General features: G+C 47.2%; 5 protein-coding genes across 5 annotated transcripts; 3 read left to right on the top strand and 2 right to left on the bottom strand.

The window, feature by feature from the left end:
* On the bottom strand, positions 1 to 1,173 carry N7479_001319 (Major facilitator superfamily domain general substrate transporter; the record flags this gene model as incomplete). The annotated part of the gene is made up of 3 exons (XM_057249016.1): positions 1,016 to 1,173; positions 658 to 874; positions 1 to 600 (listed from the first exon to the last, which is right to left on the bottom strand). The coding sequence occupies exon 3, from the start codon at positions 598 to 600 to the stop codon at positions 1 to 3; it is 600 nt and encodes a 199-aa protein (XP_057113448.1). The 5' UTR covers positions 658 to 874; positions 1,016 to 1,173.
* A 2,352-nt stretch (positions 1,174 to 3,525) lies between these two features.
* Positions 3,526 to 6,177, top strand: N7479_001320 (beta-glucosidase; the record flags this gene model as incomplete). Its single annotated transcript, XM_057249017.1, has 3 exons — positions 3,526 to 3,769; positions 3,820 to 4,297; positions 4,362 to 6,177. 3 exons carry the CDS (start codon positions 3,526 to 3,528, stop codon positions 6,175 to 6,177), a joined length of 2,538 nt encoding a protein of 845 aa, XP_057113449.1.
* A 590-nt stretch (positions 6,178 to 6,767) lies between these two features.
* On the top strand, positions 6,768 to 9,632 carry N7479_001321 (putative sterol glucosyltransferase; the record flags this gene model as incomplete). Its single annotated transcript, XM_057249018.1, has 7 exons — positions 6,768 to 6,882; positions 6,938 to 7,642; positions 7,717 to 7,836; positions 7,889 to 8,252; positions 8,316 to 8,666; positions 8,726 to 9,372; positions 9,430 to 9,632. The coding sequence occupies 7 exons, from the start codon at positions 6,768 to 6,770 to the stop codon at positions 9,630 to 9,632; spliced, it is 2,505 nt and encodes an 834-aa protein (XP_057113450.1).
* A 336-nt stretch (positions 9,633 to 9,968) lies between these two features.
* Positions 9,969 to 10,883, bottom strand: N7479_001322 (DUF2985 domain-containing protein; the record flags this gene model as incomplete). The annotated part of the gene is made up of 2 exons (XM_057249019.1): positions 9,969 to 10,736; positions 10,800 to 10,883. 2 exons carry the CDS (start codon positions 10,881 to 10,883, stop codon positions 9,969 to 9,971), a joined length of 852 nt encoding a protein of 283 aa, XP_057113451.1.
* A 2,029-nt stretch (positions 10,884 to 12,912) lies between these two features.
* On the top strand, positions 12,913 to 14,115 carry N7479_001323 (Semialdehyde dehydrogenase NAD-binding; the record flags this gene model as incomplete). Its single annotated transcript, XM_057249020.1, has 4 exons — positions 12,913 to 12,929; positions 12,979 to 13,184; positions 13,253 to 13,567; positions 13,619 to 14,115. The coding sequence occupies 4 exons, from the start codon at positions 12,913 to 12,915 to the stop codon at positions 14,113 to 14,115; spliced, it is 1,035 nt and encodes a 344-aa protein (XP_057113452.1).
* Positions 14,116 to 14,436: the final 321 nt, after the last annotated feature.

The following is a 14,436-nucleotide window of genomic DNA, read 5'->3' on the forward strand; positions in this document are numbered from 1 at the left end:
TCATTCCCAAGAGGAGCTGGGCTCTTTGTCAAATATTGTGGCGATTTCTTCAAGTGAGTATCCCTTGGTTTCCGGATAGACGAAGCATACCACAATAAACTCGATGGCAACCCACGGAATGAAGATCGTATAGAACTTCCATGCGATATTTTCGAGTCCAATAGGAAACGCGTAGGTCGCTAGTAGGGTGAAGCAAGTGGCGAAGAAGTGGTACAAAGCCTGAACCCTCATGCGAGGATGGAAAGGCAGGGTCTCCGCGATATAGAGCCCGAGATTGCCATTTATCCCAAAATTATAACATGGCGAAAAGAGATATAGAAATGCAACCACTGTGCCACCTGCAGCTTTGTTCGAAGAATCTTGGGCGAACACAGCACTCCCAACGGTGATATCAATGAGACAAAGGAACATGCTCCCTCCCGAACCAAGGAATAGAACTCGACGTCCAAGCTTATTGGGAAGAGTGGCGAAGTATAAACAGGAAAACCATGAAAGCATCTGCTGGGTTGCGTTGATAAACGTTTGTTTTAGACTGCTTGTCAATCCGACACTCGAGAGAACTGGCGAAAGGTAGTATGAAATAACGGCGTTTCCCGACATCTGAATTTAGGATTAGCTTCAATGACTATGAGATGGATATTGGTCGTGAGTACATACCTGGGCGAAACACGCGCTCCAGAACAAAATAAACAAGCGCTTCCGATCTCCACGAGAACGGGTGAACTGCAAATAACTCTGGATCCAGGTAGACTTTCTCGCACTGCGTTCGTATTGGAGAGCCTCTTGGATTTCATTGAATTGAAAACGAACAAGTGCATCATCCGTGTTGCCTTCCGCATGGTATTTACCAAGGATTTCAAGCGCTTCGTTGTTTCTATCTTTGGATATAAGCCAGCGTGGACTTTCTGGAACAAAGTATAAGCCAAGAAGTTGGACAAGAGACGGAAGGCCCTGAAGGGCAGATGGAATTCGTCATGCAGCGCAGCCATCAATTCGAAATGCCCCAAAGGTCGACCAGGCCGCAACAATTGCTCCGAGGGCGTAGGTTGTGTTGAACATAGCTGTTGTTGAAGTTCGGTGTGCTGGGTGTGCAATCTCCGTGATCAAGGGGGAGCCAGATGCCCCAAGGAAGACTTTTCCACAGCCTAGAACCCCGCGGGCAATCACAAACATTTCGATGTTCTGTGCACCACCTTGGAGCGCTGCCCCTATGCAGCAGATATTCCACCAACGGCAAGACCGGCACGTCGACCAAAACCATCACAGACAAATGATATGAATGGAATAGACACTAGGCCCCCGATTGGATAGGCAGCATTGGATAAACTGAGGGTAGCTCCTTTGGGTTCTCCAAAATAGCTGTGCCAACTTTCCACTACCTGGAGGCCATTCATCATCGACCCATCAAACCTATTGCCGAATGTTAGCTTCCAAACGACAAGCAATCAGATTCCTCATTAGAAAACGGCTTGGAAACATACTCTTGAGTAGAAAGAGACAGCAGTGGAAATATCATGGGAATATTCAGCGAGCGTAAATTTTTGTGCCTCCACCAGTGGACCACGTCCACACTGCTCTCGGGCATCACTGCCCTAGAAGAAGACATTGCAGGCACAGGTGGCAGGTCGATGGAGTCTGATTTTCGAAAACCCCTTGCTTGTAAAGAAGAACGGTTTTACTAAACTAACATGTTCTTGTGGGGGGAGTCTCCGAGTATGCCCATTCGAGTGGTCTTTCCAGATGGCCATGAAGAGATGATGGGCGGGGCTGAAGACATTCACCTAGCTTTGAAGGCCAATTGAGTAAATATAAACTGCATTTACCCATTCACATTCATGAATTAAAATATCTTAGAATCGCCACGGCATCACACAGGAAGGCCGTGTCATGAATATCATTGTTGTACATAATGAAACCTATCATCGGGAGAAATTTGACTTCACAACAACCTAACACTCTTCCGTAAAGTCTCTCATCAGATCCTCAAGTATTTCTAACTGAGTAGCGATATCCTTAGCCTCAAATCTCCAGTATCTTAGCATTTGCATCACCTTTTCAACGCCATTCTTCCAGCAGGGAGGAAGTAAAGTAACGAGCCCCCGACGAGCCGCATCCCACAAAACAAAGGCACTACGTGGACAGGACCGCAACATCAGCTAGGTGCCATGTTGACAATGGTAAAAACCGGCTTCGTTATTCTCAATTCGAGATGCATACATATGCAGCCCTTTTTGCGCAAATGCTACCAACTCGGGATCGCGTGGCAAACCTTCGTGAATCTTATCAACCGGAGATAGTTCCTAGTGCATATATCAAGAGCTGTTGGGAATGAGCGAAGCATATGACTGATGCTTTTAGGTTTACTGACAAGTAGACATGACTTTGCATCCCAATCCAGACCATCAAAATGCGTATCTCTCATATACTCTTGCACTTTATCAATTTCCAAGACGGGGTTGTAGATATGAACGTGTCTGATGAACCGTTGGAGCAGCTGCCTAGATCCGCCATTTTCGAAATCCAAGGAGACAGGTAAAGGATTCAGTTCTGTAATTCCGTTTGGGGATTTAAGTAAAGCCCTTAAATCTTGTCTTTGTCCAATATTGCAAGATTGAAAGACTGGCCAACTCAAAATACTCTCGACATTGATATGATACAATGCTGATGACTCCGTCTTCTTCAGTGCTTGTAGTCTCCCTTCTGTGGGCTGCGATCCCGCATTTCTTGGTGAGATGTGCGCCAAAGATGGCTCTGTTGTTGCCGGTAGAAGGCCCGGGGTCAGTCTGGATTCACAGACCAACTCTTCTAGGGTATCTAGGCGCTGCAAGATGAGAATGCTAGCTGGGTCAAACCTAGAATCCTTAGTGAATTTCCTTTGTCTCAGTTGGGAGTTGATGGATTACGTGGATTTGTCATTTTCTCGGTAAATGCACGGTATTCGCAATCCCACACAAGAACCGCACACGGGCCTCTCATTATCGCACTTAATTCGTTTTTGTCGACAAGTTTGACATGCTTATGTCTCCCGTTTCCGCGGGTATGAGTGTCTTTCGTTATTTTCCTCTCGCTGTCTTTTCCGCAGGTTGCAGTTGTCTTCTCTCGGCATTTCTCCGGGGGACATAAAGGTGGGGTATTTGGGATAACCGAATCAATCCAAGCCATACACGACAGCAGGGTTCAGGGTGGGATTTGGAATGTAAGCAAGAAATCAAGAAGTCAGCGGAATCCCGGGATCTTAGATACAATGGCGGGTGGGGAAAGGAATGTCTCATATGTGAATAAATGACCCATCGCGGAATACCGGGGTTTAGCCGGTCGGGGGGAAATATACCGACAAGTGGCCTACTCTCTTGCCTGCCATTCCAAACCGAAAGGGGAACTAAAAAGAACCTGGGCTGTATTAACTAGTGTTTTTATTCCATTTATCAAATATAATGGACTCGTCCGCACTTTTTACGTTGACGAACGCTTTTTTCTTCCAACACTCAACGATTATCCGCCACGAATTCTCTTTGAAACTTCATCATGACCCAACAATTTATGAATGACGTGAATGTTCAAAAAACGGTCCATGCTGACTTTGACGTGGAACATATCCTACCTCTACTCACTGTTGACGAGAAGATCGCTCTGATCTCTGGCAGCGACCCTTGGCACACTGCACCCATACATCGCTTTGGTATTCCTTCAATTCGTCTAACTGACGGGCCTAATGGCGTGCGAGGAACTAGATTCTTCAACGGTATACCTGCAGCATGCTTTCCGTGCGGTGAGTATTCCTCCCAGCGTTGTTGGGTGCAATTTCTAATTTGCAACTAGGAACCGGCCTCGCAGCTACCTGGGACACTACACTAGTCCAGAAAGGTGGCCAGTTGCAAGGTCAAGAGGCTATTGCCAAAGGAGCGTCGGTTATATTAGGACCCACAACCAATATGCAGCGATCTCCATTGGGCGGCAGAGGTTTCGAGTCTTTCAGCGAGGATCCGGTTTTGGCTGGTAACATGAGTGCTGCAACTATCACCGGTATCCAGTCTACGGGGGTAGCGGCCACCCTGAAGCACTTTGTTTGCAATGACCAGGAGCATGAGCGACAGTCTGTGGATGCGCTTGTACCAGAGCAGGCTTTGCGAGAGATTTATCTTATGCCCTTCCAAATCGCGCAACGAGACGCAAAGCCCATGTGTTACATGACAGCCTACAACAAAGTTAACGGAACACATGCAAGCGAGAGTAAGAAGCTCATCACTGATGTTTTGAGGAAGGAATGGAGCTTTGATGGAATGGTGATGTCTGACTGGTACGTATATATCAATGAATGTGGCAGCCTTCTGGGCTCTGGGCTGTGAACTGATAGCACTTAGGTTTGGAGTTTATTCCACTGCCGAGTCAATTCAAGCAGGCCTTGACTTGGAAATGCCAGGACCCTCCTATATGCGTGGTACATTGGTGAAGCAAGCTCTGGGATGTGGTAAACTACTGCCCTTTGAACTCGACCAATGTGTGAGAGAGGTGTTGAAGCTTGTGAAGAAAGTTCTTCCTCTTGGAATTCCAGAAAACGCGGAAGAGCTGACTGCGGATACCCCTGAAACATCATCTTTGCTTCGTTCTCTGGCCTCGGCAAGTCTTGTGTTGCTCAAGAATGATAACAGCATTTTACCGTTCACGAAGAACAAGACAACCGCTGTTATCGGCCCGAATGCCAATTTTGCAGCATATTGCGGGGGTGGCTCCGCATCACTCAAGCCGTATTATGCGATTAGTCCTCTTGAGGGACTCAGAGCACAACTCCCAGATATTCAATATTCCTTAGGGGCTCCGGGTTGGAAGAAAATGCCCCTTCTATCTCGGCTGACCAAAGCAAGTAACGGTCTAGCAGGGTTTGATATGAAAGTCTACCTCGAGCCACCGTCAAAACAGGATCGAGAAATGATCGACTCGTTATATGTCGATACCGCAGACGTTTTCCTCGCAGATTATGCACACCCGAAAATCGAAAGCAATCTGTTCTATTTGGAGCTTGATGGCACACTCACACCAGAAGAGACTTCAGAGTATGAATTCAGTCTTTCGGTATCAGGCACCGGCAAAGTGTTTGTCGATGATCAGTGCGTTGTCGACAACGAAACTGTGCAGACTCCTGGTGATAGCTTCTTTGGCTCCGGAACGATCGAAGAAATTGGAACAATCAAATTAGAAAAGGACAAGACCTACACAGTTCGAATCACTTTTGGTACACTGCCGACCAGAACGTTCAACGTTGCAGGTGCCACTTCCTTCGGCGCGGGTGGTCTTCGAGCTGGCTGTGTTCCAAAGATCGAGCTCGAGACTGAAATCCAAAAAGCAGTCGAATTGGCCAAGAAGGTTGATCAGGTCATCCTCTGCGCCGGACTGAACAGCGATTGGGAAAGCGAGGGTTACGATCGGAGTACTATGGATCTACCCCCGGGAACTGACAAGCTCATTGCTGCGGTAGTAGCGGCAAATCCCAACACAGCTGTGATCATACAGTCAGGAACTCCCGTGACTATGCCATGGCTCAATGATGTTCCCGCGTTGGTTCACGCCTGGTATGGCGGCAACGAGACTGGAAATGCCATCGCGGACGTTGTGTTCGGTGCGGCTAACCCGAGTGGCAAGCTACCGCTTAGCTTCCCGCACCGCAACGAAGATAACCCGGCCTTTTTGAACTTCCGAAGTGAAAGAGGAAGCACCAGGTACGGCGAAGGTGTCTATATCGGCTACCGCTTCTATGAAAAATGCAAGAAAGAAGTTGCATTTCCATTTGGCCATGGGCTGAGTTACACCACGTTCAATTTAAGCTCACTTTCTCTCCAAAATACCGACGAGGAGATTTTGGTCACTCTCGATGTCCAGAATACTGGAAACATTGAGGGCGCAGAAGTTGTCCAAGTCTACGTTTCCCAGCAGAGTCCAAGTATCAATCGACCACCCAAGGAGCTCAAGGGCTTTGAAAAAGTGGTCCTCCGCCCACAGCAGACTGAGAGAGTGACTATTAAGATCAAGACGAAATATGCTACCAGTTTCTGGGATGAGCATAGAAGCGCGTGGGTTCAAGAGATGGGTCGTTACGTTGTTCATGTGGGCACATCTAGCGCTGAAATTCCACTATCGGCTGGCTTTGAGGTCGAACAAACTTCGTGGTGGAATGGCCTGTAATATTCCAAATACCGCTTACTTTTCCCACTGCCTCCAGTTTGCAAGTCATAGGGGTGGTTTCATATATAAGTGCTGAGCACGTTACCACAAGTGATATAAATTCCTGATACGTATGTATTTTTTGTCTTGACCAATGCCTCTTTTTCCATAGGTTGCTTTGCCCAAAGCGTAATTTGAGTTGAGTATATCTCGATTGGGCAAGGTATACGACAGAGCCTTGTAGAGGATAATTGGAGCCAAGCTAAATCACTCCGATTGATACATATTCTAAATCTCTGGCGAAATATCATTAATGAACTATTCGCCACGAACGGCATCAGGAACGAGATCCCTTTTCAAGACTTTGCTGCCTGAATGCCAAGGTCCCGAAAATCGGAAAGGCTAAAATCAGCGGGTGGATGTGCAAAAGGGGCTAGCCAGGACGCACGGACCCAATCTTAGACCTTTATTTCGGATCCACTAATCCCCATCAGGCGAACGATACGAATGCGAGGCTGTCTAGGTAGCTTCCAAATCTTGTACATATTTGCTATTAGTTCAACTTTCCCAGATTTTGATGTTGATTTCTCATGAAATTCAAGTTCTACAGCATGCGAACCTCCAAAATCTTTGGGACTGGCAAAGAAGAAGCGGAAGAGTCAACGCCTCCTCCATATTCGTTGGTTGCCGACGGTGGACTCGTGGCAGAATCAGGGAACGTGCAAGGTAGGCCGAGCCATGATGATAATGATTTGCCGACCTTCTCTAATACTCTTCATAGGGGATGGCCGAGTTAATGTGAATCTCGAATCCAAGATCGCGAGAACGCTCGCCAAAATCATCGACTTGCAGCAAGAAGACATCCACAATCCACCTCCCGACTATATCGACCTTACCAAGAAAGTGACCTCATGTGAACTGAAACTGAATATTGTGATTCAAATTGTCGGCAGTCGTGGAGACGTTCAGCCTTTTATCGCGCTCGGAAATGAATTACAAAAGCATGGCCATCGGGTTCGAATTGCCACACACGGTGTCTTTGCCGCCTTCGTACAAGAGTCAGGCTTAGAATTCTACTCAATTGGCGGAGATCCTACAGAATTGATGGCATTCATGGTCAAAAATCCTGGGTTGATTCCACAAATGAAGACACTCCGCGAAGGGGAGGTGCAAAAGAAACAGGATATGGTAGCAACAATGCTCGATGGGTGCTGGAGATCTTGCATTGAAGATGATCCAATCACCAAAGAGCCATTTGTTGCAGACGCCATAATTGCCAATCCCCCTAGCTTTGCACATGTTCATTGTGCACAGGCTCTAAGCATTCCTGTCCATCTGATGTTTACGATGCCGTGGAGTAGTACCAGGGCGTTTCCACATCCTCTCGCCAATCTGAATTCCTCTGCTATGGATCCTCGCACTGCAAATTGGGTTTCTTATGGAGTTGTCGAGTGGTTAACATGGCAAGGGCAAGTTCACTCATGGAGTAATAGGGGTTAGGCGACTGACATGATATATTCAGATTAGGAGATGTGATCAATCGATGGCGGATCTCAATAGATCTGGAGCCTATCCCCGCGACAGAAGGACCCGGCCTCGCTGAAGCATTGAAAATACCGTGCACATATTGTTGGTCTCCTGCCCTTGTGGCAAAACCACAGGATTGGCCAAGTCACATCGGTATGACAGCACTTTGATTATCTGTTGAGATGATAAAAGCTAAACGACTTAGATGTCTGCGGATTTTTCTTCAGAGATTCCCCATCATATTGCCCACCCTCAGAGCTGCAGGAGTTTCTACAGGCTGGTCCACCTCCTGTCTATATCGGCTTCGGTAGCATTGTGGTTGAGGACCCCCAAAAGCTAATAGACACCGTTGTTCTCGCAGTGGTAAAGGCAGGTGTACGTGCTATCATTTCAAAGGGCTGGAGTGGGCTAGTTGGAAGTCCAAACCCGAATATCTACTATATCGATGACTGCCCGCATGAGTGGCTCTTTCAACAGGTCGTTGCAGTGGTTCACCACGGGGGTGCTGGAACTACAGCTTGTGGTCTCAAAAATGGCCGACCGACTGCCATTGTGCCCTTTTTTGGCGAGTGAGTTACCAATCGCTCAATTGACCTTCACCTGCAAAATATTATCAATGCTGATACTCCTAGCCAACCTTTCTGGGGCAACATGATTGCTAGAGCTGGGGCTGGACCGAGACCCATTCCATTTGCATCTCTCGAATGTGAGAGACTGACCGCTGCTATCCAATTTTGCCTCACCCCAGGGGCAACAGAAGCCGCACGTAAGGTAGCCGTCAAAATGCAGACCGAATTGGGTGTAACAGCCGCAGTGGAATCGTTCCATCGAAACCTTTCTGTAGACAAAATGAGGTGCAATTTAATGCCACGCCAGGTTGCAGTCTGGAGGTACAAAAAGGGCAAGAGCGACTTGAACCTCTCAAATGCGGCGGTGCAGATTTTGCTTGAACATCAAAAGATAAATGAAAAGCATCTTCAGTTGTAAGTACATTGACTTGGAATCGTAGGAACCTGCTAACCAGTGGCTCGTGCTCGATCAGTCACGTCGTCAATCCAATTGTTATTGAACATCGCCGATGGGATCCCATAACGGGAATGTTGGCTGCAGCTACGACAACCGGGTCAACTATGCTGCAATCGACAGTCGATATGGTTTACAACCCATACAAAGAATACAAACGTGGTCGCTCTCCAACCCCATCAGCCAGGGCCTCCCCTCGCAGCCCGCTTTCGCGGGAACCCTCGTCAACAAGACTATCTGTACCTGACGACGCAAACTCGCATAATCCTCGGTCCCCATCCGTTGAGCCTGGATCCAAAAGTGGACCCGACAAAAGCAGAAATGGGCTATCTGTCGCAGGTAGCATGGCAGGCGCGACAATGAAAGGCTTTGGCAGATTCACCGGATCATACTTCAAAGGAGTGATAGTCGACATTCCACATGCCGCCGCAGAAGGATTCCGACAGGTCCCGCGATTATATGGGGAAAAGCCCAAGGATTACGGCGCAATTCAGGATTGGAAGTCCGGAGCTATCGTTGGCGGTAGGAATTTCATGGATGGCATGAGTGATGGCTTCACCGGTCTCTTTACACAACCTGTCAATGGGGCAAAAGAAGAAGGTGCTCTAGGCGCAGTCAAAGGATTTGCCAAAGGTACTATTGGGCTTGCAACAAAGGTCCCCTCTGGTAAGTGATTCTCTCAATCCGTGAAACCAAACAGAACTGACTTGTATATTTGCTTAGCGGGAATCGGACTGGTGGCTTATCCTTTTCAAGGAATCGCTAAAAGCATTGAGGCGGCCTTTCGTGCAAAGAGCCACAAAGCCATAGTCGGTGCACGACTAAAAAATGGGTATTATGAAACAAGCAAGATGCAGATGACGGATGAAGAGAGGCGTGAGATTCTGCACTCATTTGATACATTTTCATGGTCATCGAATACATAGGTAGACTTATATCCTGGGTGTTGCGATGGTCCTGTTTTTAAACACCATAATCACTTGAACTATGACAATCTTCAAACTTGTGTTTGCGTAATTTCAGGTAGAATTGAATTAGATACAGTGATCGCAATGTCGAGTTGGCATATTTACCGTTTCTACAGTTAGACTCGTGGGAAATGGTTCACATAGCTAGTACTCTGTAAGAGACAAGAAGCAGAGTTATTATTGAAAAAAGGGTTTCATTGCAATGGTGGTAATTAATCAAATCAACTGGGGAAAACAACTCGGACAACACCCAGAAATTCTTCCCACTATTCCACTCCCTAATCAGATTCTAATTTACGATTGCGGGTTAGAGCTATACTTGCCGCCCCTTCTATCTGGTAAAATTGGTTGCGTAGCACGAGGAATCAAAAGAAGAGCACCGGGGTGCTCGTTGGCTTTCCTAACACGTCTTTTCTCCAACCACATCAAAATCCCAGCAACTCCAGCAACAGCACAAGCAAGTCCGACAAAAAGACCAGTTGTCCAACTTGGTCGGTTGAAGCGATTCATCGCCCACATACAAACAGCCAAACAGATCTGAAAAACCGTGTTAAGGATATTACCCCATACCACAACATCTATTTTCCACAACGGGGTGGGCGTGGCCTGTTCAGCTAGATGCAGCTGTTGGGCTTTTATAGGAAGCAGAGTCAGCTCTTGAGATCTCAGGAACCAGTTCTTATGGATCTCAGCAAGGCGATCGAGCCCTTTTCGTCGACTCTCTTCCGACCGGCCCAATCGCCAGAAAGACCATTGGTAAAGGTCACGGATACGCCACGGTGCCAAGCCAAGTCCAGTGACGCAGAAAAGGGCGTTTAAGATTTGCGAATCGATTTCAATCCAAATGCGACGTGATGAGTCAATGCTATCGCAACTTGGATGGCACATTGCGGGCGCAGCGTTGCACATTAAAAGGAAGAGCATTCCGCCCCATGCGACCACATTCAGACCGTAAATTGTGATGCAAGCCCCCAATGGTGTGTATATCCACCGAAAGAAGGCGTGGGATCTTTCTTGCCATGAGCTAGGAATAGTCTCGACTGTATCGTGGGAGGCAGTCATCTGAAATTGGCATCAGTGATAAATTTTTATAAGATTATAATCAGAGTGACTCGAGATGCTGACCTGGTCAATGTGTGCTGATACTTTAGCAACTCCAGTACTGTCCATTTCCATCGGATCAATATTTGCTAACAATCTCTCGTCCATTATGTTTCGAAATGGGAATCGGAGGACTGAGTGGTTTGGCCACGGGGGTAATTATTAAATATAAGACTACACAGATAATTTAAAATAACCTTCCATGGGTTTGCCACGCAAGAAAATCCTCCATAAATTCAAGTCGACACCAACAGGGCCCTGATTCGATTCAATGTGAGCCAAAATAGACTCAATCCTATGTGGGACTGCCGTAGGTGGGTCGTTTGGTTGATTCAGCAGCCAATAGAATGCCGATTTACTCGTATTCGTATTCATTGCCTATCTAAGCTGAGCAATCAAAATGTTGGACCCTTCGATTGTGATATTAGAGAGGGTGATTCGCTTGAACACTATAGAAACTTTGTGGAATCATGGAATTACTATTCTCTCAATGTTTTGCTGTCAACTTCCGCTTCTACAAACTATCACCAAAAGCAACATCACATACAGAGAGCCATGGTTTACGACACAGTACTTCCTAAACTACAACCCATTCACACAATGGCGCCAGAATTTATTGTGCTAATAATTTATTTTGACTTTATCCCGTGTAGACAGCACTGGTGAGCACATCCTATCCCTGGGGTTTGTGATATGTCCATGTTGAACCCTGCAAGGAAGAATCCAACACCTAACTTGGACATCGCGTCCAAGGGCGAATCCTTTTTTTCTATTAATTTACCAGCGCTCTAGGTGAATTTACCTTCTGTAGCTTTTTGTATAGAAAGACTTTATTCGAGCTATGGCTGATGTCGTGATATTCTTTTCCGTCTAAGTTTCCGGTCATCTAAGGTTCACAAGATAGCTTAGTCCCCGGTTCCATTTTAGGTCAGAACTCGTCGCTTACCCCAGTTCCCCCATCTATTTAAGTCACCGGCCGCCTTACTTTCCAAGTCATACCTCATTACCCACCCGTATTGCCTTGAGCGACTGGTAAAATATAAATACCTGCCCCCTCCCCACTTTCCTCCTTTCTTTCTTTCCTCTTCATCCAGCTCCGGGTTCCATCGCCTGCCCCAAACATGAAGAACTTCACACCTCTGAGGGTACTGGATGGAGTCTTTGCTGCAGCATGGGGACCGACTGCCAGACTAGGGGCAACAGCTCCTAGTCTAAATGACACGAAGTATGTTGTGGCCCGGAACAGTCCCGCATGGGACTTAGTACCCCCACGACCTCTGCGGATACATCACGTCACTTCCCACTCTCTCCATCGCGCATCTAGGAGCTTCCCCCCAATGTGCTCTTTGAGCTTGTCTCATTGAGCCAATTTTTGGAACTTATCTTAACAGAGATAGCCCTCTGTTTCCCTATAAGTACTCTGAGGGTATTTCATCCAAAGTTCCTTTTATGGTCCCTCTTGTCTTTTGAACCTCTCAACATAGATAACCCTCTGTTTCCCTACGAAGAGATCTCTGAGGGGTTTTCCTTTTTCACGGAGGTTGCTCCTTTCGTGGTCCGTCCATTCTGTCGTAGGAGATATGTACCGCGCGGAGAGAATCTGCGTACCACACCACTCTAGGGATTTTAGATCGGGAGGCCCAATTGATGGTGTGCCATGTCAACTGTACCACGGCGCGGCCTAACCATGGGGATGACTTCAGTATCAGTCCATTAAATTCGAGCTCGGTGGTTCTAGTCGGTGTAGAAATGGCTTCGATCTGTACCGTGAAGCGAGAAAGCTTGCTTCGAAGCCTGCACTCCTTTGAACAAAAACAAAAACAATATTACTCTGACTAACAGGAGGTTTCAGCCCGCGAAATTCTTGTATATGAAAGATACCGTATATCTTCATCTCCAGGGCTCCCGCCAAGATACCCGCTTATAAATCCAATATTGTGTCCCCTGCACCTGGCAGGACTGCGGGGTTACGATATTCCCTGTTTTCAATTAAAAAAGCAACGTCCAAAACTTCGAAAAGCATCATTTGCAAGGTTATCTGAATCGAGATAATTAGTGTATCTTACTCAAAATATCGATATTGCGGGGAACCTGTGACGTCGAGCCTCCCACTTTTATCTCCTTCAATATTCGCAAAATGACCAAATTATTCATGTGAGGCTTGGCTTTTAATCTAAACAGCTCAGCTCTAACAATGCCACAGTACCGGTGCCACAGGCTACATCGGAGGTGATTCCCTAGCCACGCTTGTTGCCAATCATCCGGAGTTCTCATATTCTGCCCTTGTTCGCAGCACCGAGAAGGCTGAACAGGTCAAGGCTCAGTACCCATTTGTCCGTATCATAATCGGAGACCTAGACGATTCAGCCTTACTGGAGCGAGAAAGTGCCGCCGCAGACATCGTGCTGCGTAAGTATCCAACTCGAAACTAGTGCTAGCATAATACTATATGGGCCCTGCTTACTCCTATAAAATAGACACTGCGGATGCGTCAGACCATGTGGGAGCCGCAAAGGCCATTATTTCTGGTATTGTAGCTGGTCACACTAAGGAGAACCCAGGCTACTTACTCCATACCGGGGGAACTGGTATTCTGACATGGGAGGATAGCGACAAGAAAGAATACGGAAATAGAAGCGAGCACGTCTATAATGACTGGGATGGAGTGGATGAATTACTCAATCTACCAGATCATGCATTTCATCGGAATATCGACAAGCTCATCCTCGAGGCTGGAACCAAGCATACCGATGTGCTCAAGACGGCACTTGTTTGTCCGCCTACGATCTACGGTACGCATTTACCATCAACAAAAGAGAAACCTTGTACTAAATCTCCAACAGGCAAGGGTCGAGGTCCAGTAGGCCAAATTTCGCGCCAGGTATATGTATTAGCAAAAATGACGCTCCGCCGCCAGAAGGCCCCGATAATCGGCGCCGGCCAGTCAATTTCAAATCACGTCCACATCCACGACCTGACTGACGTCTATGCTCTACTCATCGACGCGGCAATTGCAGGCCGAACTGATGATGGGCTCTGGGGTCCTAAGGCCTACTACCTTACCGAAAACGGGGAACACTGCTGGGGCGAGCTAGCTCAAGCTACAGCAGAGGTAGCGGTAAAGCTGGGATACTTACCAGAGGCAAAGACTGAGGCACTTGACCCCAGTAACGCCAAGGAATATGCAGGATATGAGTCTCTTAGCTGGGGAATGAACTCTCGTGGTCGCTCACAGCGGGCCCGCGAGATCCTGGGATGGAATCCCTCACGGCCCAGTCTGGTGGATGAACTACCTGAGATTATTCGCGGCGAGTGGCAGCTACTGCAAGACGCTTCTTAATATCTGACCTGAGTGGGGGTTTCATGTGTCTCTTTATGATCTCAGAGCATGTATTGATTCGCATTAATGGGTTTGATTCCAGAAAATGCGGGGAGGTCCCAATAGCCTTTGTTTCGTCGTATATTCCCGATCGGTAGATAATAGAGATTCTGATGCGCGGTCTAACTGTTTAAATGCTGACTAGGGACATTTCAATTCGGCTAGATTCCAGTTCCTCGCATTCGAGACATGTCCCAGCCCTTGCAAAAACAATCATTATGATATTTTAGCGTAGTACAAGTGTAAAGGCGACACATATTAAAACTTATGGCTCAAATCCTC

This window comes from Penicillium vulpinum, assembly GCF_028829585.1.
Source record: "Penicillium vulpinum strain IBT 29486 chromosome Unknown utg000001l_segment0_segment0, whole genome shotgun sequence".
NCBI classification, from domain to species: domain Eukaryota; kingdom Fungi; phylum Ascomycota; class Eurotiomycetes; order Eurotiales; family Aspergillaceae; genus Penicillium; species Penicillium vulpinum.